The sequence below is a fragment of the Thunnus thynnus genome, chromosome 20, assembly GCF_963924715.1.
Source record: "Thunnus thynnus chromosome 20, fThuThy2.1, whole genome shotgun sequence".
NCBI classification, from domain to species: domain Eukaryota; kingdom Metazoa; phylum Chordata; class Actinopteri; order Scombriformes; family Scombridae; genus Thunnus; species Thunnus thynnus.
The window spans coordinates 13,171,869-13,181,315 of NC_089536.1; the positions used below are offsets into that span (position 1 = coordinate 13,171,869).

Sequence of the window (9,447 nt, forward strand, 5' to 3'; positions counted from 1 at the left end):
GATGGATCGTGTACAAATCTCGCGAGAGTTTTGCATATATAGGGTTACCATACAGACGCAGACATTAGTTTCTCATGACCTAAAAAAAAAGAAAGAAAAAAAGCTATGGGAAGTGACGTCAGTTCGTGTTCGTCCTTTCCAGAAAAAATGGCAGCTGTTGACATCGACGTGCCGGTGGATACAGAACCCCTGATCTTCAATCAGGATGACATGGAGCGGTAAACATAAACTTATGTACCATGTTTCATTGCGCTTTAGTTATTCTTTTAAAAATAACCTGGATCGTGTGACTAGATCCGAGGGCCGTTATCTGACGAGGCTCCAGCCCGGACACAAGCTAACCAGGCTAACGTTAGCTTTCCCCGAGGAAATGTGCATTTTACATTTTAACGGTTTTCATTGAGTCGCGTGTAGTTGGAACGAATTTGATAGCAAATTATGGACTCTTAATACTTCAAATAAACCAAACCAAACAGTTTTATACCAGCTCGCAGGTTACGTTAAACACATATTCGTCAAGATAACCGCGTAGAAACTTACTCAACCAAAAGATTTACAAAATTGATCATGTTTTGACACTCGTTGGGTTAATAACCTTAGCTGATTAACTGATTTCTGTGGACACATTTTAAAATATTAACAAAGGAAGGAAAATAAAAGTCAAAGCTTACACGACAGGTTTTGTCTGTTTTCGAGAAAGTTCCTGGTGAGGTAGCTTGGAAAATTAGCTTTAGCTTAGCTCGTCTTTTTTACCGCTGATAATATCTTAACTATGACACCTTCCAAACCTCCTGAAACATCTAAAATAGTTTCAGTTTTTTAAGCAGAAGATGGATTTGACACCGCAGTTCTTACTAGCTATAGCAAAAAGACATCCGGTGGTTTTAGCTTTTTATTTGCTGCTACCTCCGGATGAGTCAACAGTGCACCTCTTTATAAGTAACTTATAAATATTAGGGCTGATTGTCCTGTCATGTAACGCAACCTGATCAAATACACTCAGGTATCCGTCTCCTAAACTGGCAAAAATCACAGTGGTTTAACGTTACCTAGTCAGGCAGCATTTGATCCAAGTTTACGTTAATTCACGCCAAATGTTTAAGGAAAAGGATTTAACAGCGGACAATTTCTCTAATAATATGGAAAAATTAATAAGGTCAATACACTCGTCTGTGTTCATGTCACACTTCAGCAGAAGAATGTCGGCTTTGAAGTTGGTTTGATAAATAGAAAATAAACTTTCAAGTCAACCTGAAAACCAATTTTGTTTTGCTTGCTTATTTACTTGTTTTTAGCTACTCCCACATTGAGCTCTAAAATGTTTTACAGTAGGGCTGCAACTAACGATTATTTTCATTATCAGTTAATCTGATGATTAGTGTCTTGATTAATGGTTTTGTCTGTAAAATGTCAGGAAATTTTTGAAAAAGGCCCGTTATAATTTCTTTTGTCCCATCAACAGTACAAAATCAAAAGATAATCAGTTTACTGTCATGTGTGAGACATAAAAGCTTAATATCATCACATTTGAGAAGCTGCAACCAGCACATTTTTGGCTTTTTCCTTTAAAAAAAAAAAAGACTAAAACAGTTACTCAATTATCAAAATAGTTGCCAAGTAGTTTTCTGTCAATTGACTAATCAATCCATCAACTAAACATTGCAGCTCTATTTTATGTGGATGCATAGTAGTAATTAAATCATCAAAGACATTGAGGTTCTCTATGTTTGAAAAGAGATGTCACCATTACCGTCTTACTGGTAGAGTAAGACGGTAATGGTGACATTACTGGCACATGCACAAACTTATAATCATACTTTGGATGTCGTGAAATGGAGGGAACAAGTTTATATTTCTTCTAAGCTGTTAAAAATGCAAAATATTTAGCTATTGAGACAAACAATCATCAGTTGTCCCCGCAGGCCCTGCTGGTCTGTGTGTTATACACATGAAGGCTGAAGTTACATGGCTTTGCAGATTTAGATAGACCTGTAAACAAAACAGGTATAGTTTTGCAGCCCTACAGCTAATACACTCAATTCAAATAATATTGAGTGTATTAGCTGTAGTAGTAATATTTTTTAAAGAGTTGATCCTTACTTGAGTGGTTATGTGTGGTCTAACTACTGGAGCATGATAGAAAACACCTACTATGATGTCACTGATTGGGGTGTGGCCTGAGTTGCAACATGTAAATGGTTTAAGGGAGCTCAGGGAGCAGCGCAGCCTGCCTGATGTAATTCAGTGCTGATTTACCCTTTAACACTTGGCATTTATGACTCGACTGCGGCAGGTGAATTTCAATGCTATGTTTAGTACTAGAGATATCAGGACGGTGTGTACCTAGCACTGCTGTCCCAGTTCCATGTGTAACACACCGCAGTTGAGTCTTTTCAGATCTCCAGTACTGCAAGAAAAAATAGGTATGATAGATGTCTTCTTATTAAAACCTAGCCAAGGTGAGCTGATGGGCCTTTTAAGAACACCAAATCATCTTTTGTACATCATGACTTGAGGATGACATTTATTAGTTTATCGCTGAAAAGTTCAATTCTTCTACATTGTATCAGTTAATTTCTGCTGTCTTTGTATCAAGTTCCTGTTCAACATTGACTTTGGTTTCTGTTTTCTCCTCTTTCCAGGCAGGCTGAAGGTTTCAAAGAGCAAGGAAATGCATTCTACAGCAAGAAAGATTACTCTGAGGCTTTCAACTATTACACCAAGGCCATTGGTGAGATTACCACTAACTACTCCTTATCGCTGGAATTACGTTTTTAGGAAGGTCTGATGATTTTAAACATCCATCAACCAAATCTTTCCTCATACTCTCCTGTTGAGTAATATTGATGATCTTCTCATGTCACACCTCATCTGGTTAATCGCAGTGACATGTGTAATAATCATCCAGTGTACTGAAAACAACAAATCGTGTTTTTCACACACAAACAAATAAACAGCTGTAACCTAGTAGTGACAACATCAGGATATGGATTTCAGCTATAAATTTAACAATGGTTCTATTAATGTTGACTGGGAGCAGGTGTTGATGTCTGCTTGATCTGTAATCTGTAGCTACTTACCAGTTTTCCTTTTATAACGTGGATTTTTTCCCTTTTATTTCAAGATGCATGCCCCAAAAATGCCAGTTATTATGGCAACAGGGCAGCCACCCTCATGATGCTCTGTCGCTTCCGAGAGGCCCTCGAAGATTCCCAGCAGGCTGTGCGGCTGGATGACTGTTTCATGAAGGTCAGTTTCAACAGACTCTCGCCTCACTCTCAGCTTTGCATGCTGCTACTTGTCTCCAAACCTTGGTTGCACTTGAAGAGAAGCTATTAATATCTATACTTAACAATGTCCTAACAAAGAGGTTTGGCCTTTTTTCCTCCCTCAGGGTCATCTACGTGAGGGCAAGTGCCATCTCTCGTTGGGAAATGCCATGGCGGCCAGTCGCTGCTTTCAGAAGGTTCTGGAGATGGAGCCCAGCAATAGAGAGGCCCAGCAGGAGGTATGGATCACCTGAATGTTTCACATTTTATTTAATCACAATAGAAAACTTGCCTGACATACTGAGCACAGTCTTGTTACTAAATTCCATCAGCTCCCATTGTAAAGATAGTAGTCTTACATGATTGTTGTTTGATTTCAGAATAAGAATGCAGCAACACTACTGGAGTATGAGCGAATGGCGGATTTTGGCTTTGAGAAGCGGGATTTCAGAAAGGTACTTTATGATTAGAGAAGTTTTACCCTACTTTAGTTTTTTTTTTTCCTGTATTAATTACGCAAGGGCAAATATACTGGGAAAAAAACTTTCAGTCACATATTTTATTAGTTGAAGAAATCTGAAGAAGTTCTTTAGTGGTGGACATTCTCTTTACAGAATTTTTTGTGTTTAATGTAACACTTTAAGTGGCTTGTTTGACTGGAAAGCCAACAACAATATTTAGATTTTCAATTGCTCCAATACGGCACTTTTGGCCGTGTTGATTTGCGTTTCCATTACCAGTTTAAAAGTGCTGAGTTGTGCCCAGTCGGGTCAAGGCATGCCCGACCAGCCTCCAAGCAGATTATGGTGACGTCTCACTTTTCCTGCTTCTCCCCCTCAAACAAGCTGCGTTGTGAGACTCAACTCATTTCTGTGCTGGAGACCAGGGAGAAAGATGTTTTCTGTGTGTTCAGCTCTCAGTACTGTTTTAGCTTCTAACTGAAATTCTGTGGTTTGAAGTTTAGTTTCTCTCCTGTGTTTCTGTTTCCACTTTCAGATATCTGCTCTAGTTTACCGTTTCCTGAACACTTTCAGCCATATCTGTGCCGTGTTAAGTTACCGCTGATGAAAACATTTCCTGCTGCTGCTTCATGTAAAAAGCTTTCTGATGACAAACTAACAGAAGGCTTTTATCGTGAAGAACTTATAGGAAATTAAATGTGTTTATCCACCATTTTACAGCCACGACTTTGACCACTAGTCACAGCCATGATGTATACAGCCTGCTGCTTTTCGACTCAAGACAAGCGTGTCATCAGTTAAAGACACACCGTCATGCGAGTAGCCCTGTTGTAATGGAGATGTAAATCCCTGCCGCCCTGGGCTGACACGCTGAGTCAAACCGAGTCAAGCCAAGCCCGCACATGTGTATGGAAAAGGCCTACAGTATTTGTGTTGTCTGAATGACTGAGTGTAACAAGTACACTCATATTTTGCTATGTGGCTCTTGTGTTCTTGTCCTGATCCAGGTCGTGTACTGTATGGACCGGGCCTTAGCTCTGGCTTGTGCCTGCCACCGCTTCAAAATCCTCAAGGCGGAGTGTCTGGCTCTGCTGGGACGCTATCCAGAAGCCCAGTCTGTAGCGAGGTAGGAACAGTCAAGCTTTTAATTAGGAGGAACTGGTATTTTGTTACAGCGATGCTTATTTTTTCTCCTCCTCTATTATTATTTTTATAGTACGAGCTTCTTGGACTCACATGAGGATTTTAAATATGAGCACATTCTGTTTTACTAAATCGATTCTTCACAGCAGATATTATACCCAGTCTTTCTTTTCCAGTGATATCCTGCGAATGGATTCCACAAACGCAGATGCGCTATACGTTCGAGGCCTGTGTCTCTACTATGAGGACTGCATCGATAAAGCTGTACAGTTCTTTATCCAGGCTCTGCGCATGGCACCTGACCATGAAAAGGCCCGGCTAGCCTGCAGGGTGGGTTTGTTGTTCTATGTGGTCGACCAAGACTTGAACTTATCTCACTTACTGAGCAAACAGAATTTGTATGGCAATTCTTATGTTATGAAATCTTTAATGTTACATGACTGGTTATAAAATGTAAAATAACCTAAATAGTGTGCCAAATCTTGCCATAGGTTGTATTTTCTTTTTTTTTCTGCATTCAAGAGCAAACAGCTATAGTTAAGAATATTAAAACAAATGGACTGAATAATCCTTGGGTTCACACATTTGACATGGTGGATTAACACAGTAAATCCATGTTTGAAGACATTATGTACCTGTATGTATCTTTTTTTGTTCATCTCTAATTCCACTTTAAGATTCAGTAAATGATAAACATGAGGACTTGTTCTCTATCTAAATCAGAATGCCAAAGCCTTAAAAGCCAAGAAAGAGGAGGGCAACCTGGCATTTAAGAACTGCAACTTTGAAGCTGCCTACCAACTGTATACTGAGGCCCTGACGATAGACCCCAACAACATCAAGACCAACGCCAAACTCTACTGCAACAGAGCCACAGCAGGAGCAAAGGTAAAAGGCAACAAGTTAACATCATATAATGCTGTCTGATTGTTGCCTTTGAAAATAGAAACCATGGTCAGTGCTCCTTTACCTCTTTGTCTCCAATCAGCTCACTGTCATTTACTTTTTCCTCATTCATCATCAACAGCTGAAGAAACTTGATCAAGCCATTGACGACTGCACCAGTGCAATCAAATTAGATGACACTTACATCAAGGCCTACTTAAGAAGAGCTCAGTGGTACGTTATACGTTGAGTACATTTCTACTCATTTGTGTGTGTTATTGTTCAGCACTATGCAGTTTTTGAGTGACTTTGTGTCACCTGTAGTTACATGGATACAGAGCAGTATGAAGAGGCTGTGCGGGACTATGAAAAAGTGTACCAGACAGAAAAAACATCAGGTAAGCCGCCGTCTTAGTTGTGTCATATTAACCCGTCTTAACTGGTATGGTAGCTGGTCTCATTGCATGGCTTCTCGTTATATCACTGTAGACCACAAGCATCTGCTGAAGACAGCACAGCTGGAGCTGAAGAAGAGCAAGAGGAAAGATTACTACAAGGTGCTGGGGGTCGGCAAGAACGCCACCGAGGACGAGATCAAAAAAGCCTATCGCAAACGGGCCCTAATGCACCACCCAGGTAGTCCTCTCGGATTTTGATTATATTTGATGGTTACTTATGTTGGGGTCTCATTTATAGAAAACTTACATTTTCACTGTCACACAGACCGCCACAGTGCAGCGACGCCAGAGGTGCAAAAGGAGGAGGAAAAGAAATTCAAGGAGGTGGGCGAGGCCTTCACCGTGCTCTCCGACCCAAAGAAGAAGATCAGATATGACAATGGACACGACCTGGCTGATGACGGAGGCTTTGATGGTGGAGGTAAATGTTTTGTTTTTTTTCTGTCTTTGGCTAGATTTTGTGTTCAACTTGCAGGTCATTCATAGGATGAAAGAGAACGTATCTGTGCTACCATCAACTTATCAGTTTTTTCTTTAAGGGTTTTTAAAACCTCCCCAACATTTGGAGAAAAACCTGTTTTACAGCCGTCTTCACCAAATGTCACTCATGAAAGTCTGAATCGAGTCAGATGTACTGTTCTGTTTTGTCAGAATTATTTTGCATATGGCAGCCAATGTATTTTACATGAACTGTCATAAATCAAGTTTGCTTTGTGCAAATGTAACCAAATGTGGTTCCCATGCCAACTCTGACTATCCCTGCAAAATCTAGAGATCTGCTACCTCTAGGGGGTGGTACAAGTTCAAAAAGGTTATACTGTAACACATAACTGAATGCAACATTGTTTTTCTAAAATTACTGTTATGTAATCTGGGGCCATATCCAAGTCACCATGTGAAATTTGGTTTGGATTACTGCAGTGAGGAGGGTTTATATCCAAATGACCAACGTTTTAGCAGATTTACTCTCCAAACTTCATAAAATGATCACCAGTCTGTCCAAGAGAATTCAATCTTTTTGCAGCACATGTTGAATTGTGTAATCTGAGTTCACCAACCTTTTTAGTTTTCAAAAATGTCAAAATTAGTTCTCCAGCAACAGATTCTTCACACCCTGGAAATAAACTACTTTAAACTGCTCACAGTACTGTACACAAGATATTTAATAACTGTTTAGTTATTCATTTATTTGGAATTTGATCTGTAAATTATACTTCTCAGATTTACAACTCAGCTTGTTGAAACCCATTTTAGCTTTTCCATTCTCACTTGTACTGCACTTTGTATTGATAGTGTTTTTGAGTATTAGACAATTGTGAAGTCTGATTTGTTTAAAAAAAAAAAAAAACAGTTTTATGTTGTATGTGAAATGTCTATATGTGAGAATGCTTAATTCACTCCCATTTCGATCTTCAAGGCAAAGATGTGTCATGTGTTTTGTCCTTCTGGTTCTTTTTCCTGAATTTCATTATCAACCGCTAATCTCACTGTATTTTCCTTTTGCTTTCTCTCCAGATTTCGATGCAAACAACATCTTCAGGGCTTTCTTTGGTGGCCATGGTGGAGGTGGATTTTCTTTTGATTCCAGTGCAGGTATGTTTAGACATCCTTTAAATTTATTGAAGCATGAGAAAACTGAGAAAGCGCTATTAACTAACTTCTTTTTTTCTTTCATTTTTCAAGACTCTGGGCCTGGAAATTTCTTTTTCCAGTTTGGCTAAAGTGAAGGAGGAGCATGTGGGAAAATGCAGCCCTGCAGTGGACAATATCAAGTTGGACCCACAGTCACCTCGCGAGGCTCATACTCCCGAGTGTCTTGCAGAATCCCCCTACTGTTCTTTTTCCATAGGTTTTTGATTATTGCATTCACTCCTAAATTTATTCCTTAAGTTGATGCTATCAAACATTGAGAAGGATAATTCAGAGGCTTTAGTTATGAATTAACATTGTAGAAGTTCTTTAAGAAATCTTTTTTTTTTTTTTTTTTAAGAGGTTTTGATCAGCTGATCAGAGCATGTCCCTATCGCCAAAATCAAAATGATACTGAATGAAATCTAATCTTGTGAAAACCGCCTCTACCTTCAGTAAGGTGATCAGTAGTAAGGAATGCATTGGAAATGTAAGCATCATGGCTGATTAGTATTAGAAGACATAACATGGTCTACGTTTTTATGGTTCTCCTGGGACAACACGTCCCTTTAGCGCAAGAGGCAACGAACTGTGGAAGTTCAACGTTAAAACTGACCTCAGGACAGCCTAACAAGGACAACGCCGGTCTCTTGCGAGTGTGTGTCCAGGTTTTATTGGCTCACTTGCCAAATATAGAATCGACTTGCAGGGTTTTTTGTTTCCTCTCCTTTTCTCCATGCTGCATTGTATATTTGACTCGAATGTAAAGCCCTATTGTGTCCATAAATTTTTTTTCTTTTTCAGTCCTCCTTTGGTCTATTTATATTTATTGTACTGTATATTCTAAACATATGCAGCCAGTGTTCATTGTCTTCCTCCTTTTTTATAAAAAAAAAAAAAATCATTTGTAAATGTTTTCCTCGCCATCCTCTTCGCTGTGCAAAACTTTTCTCTGAAACAGGCTAAAATCTGAATACATGTACAGATGTCTCCTCTATTACGATTTGACAGTATGTCCACTTCCACTCAGCACCGACCACACATCTGTACTGCTGTCCTATTCAAATTCAAGTGGTGCCTTACCAAACTGAGTAGATTAATTAACCTTCTTACTACTTAAAAAGCTGCAGAGAAAGCCACTTCCTATTTGCAAAAGCAACAGTTAACATTTAAAGCATGTTTTATTTGTGCTCTTTCATAGGAAACCCATTTCATGTCTGGCCAGTAAACACAACTCAATTTTTGAAGAGAATTCTTCATCCTGTCAAACATGAAAAACCTGAATTTTGTTTTCATGTCGTCACCAGTCACGCCTAGCTGTCATCCACTTATACTCGTCATGCACGTTATGTCAGTGCAGCCCTTCCCCTACTTGTTCCGCCTGTTTGAAAGGGCACTGCTAGTAGGCTGGAAACTTCTGTTGTTCTGTCATTGATCTGTGTATCATTTTTAAAACGTGTCACAGTATTAACAAGACATGCATTTCTTATTGGGAAAATAAAGGCTCGTTTTACCATAATGTGTCTTTTTTCTTGTTTTTGCTGACATTTGTTGGGGATAATGGGATAATTTGTCTTTCCGTTTTCTGCTAGTTATCATTAC

The 9,447-nt window shown here is 39.2% G+C and overlaps 1 protein-coding gene across 1 annotated transcript; it reads left to right on the plus strand.

Moving 5' to 3' along the window:
• The first annotated feature begins 88 nt into the window (after positions 1–88).
• Positions 89–9,364, plus strand: LOC137171734 (dnaJ homolog subfamily C member 7-like). The gene is made up of 14 exons (XM_067575816.1): positions 89–218; positions 2,643–2,731; positions 3,125–3,249; positions 3,395–3,508; positions 3,650–3,724; positions 4,738–4,856; positions 5,050–5,203; positions 5,597–5,761; positions 5,901–5,992; positions 6,083–6,156; positions 6,248–6,394; positions 6,482–6,637; positions 7,732–7,809; positions 7,900–9,364. Exons 1-14 carry the CDS (start codon positions 106–108, stop codon positions 7,935–7,937), a joined length of 1,539 nt encoding a protein of 512 aa, XP_067431917.1. The 5' UTR covers positions 89–105; the 3' UTR covers positions 7,938–9,364.
• The last annotated feature ends 83 nt before the right edge of the window (positions 9,365–9,447 follow it).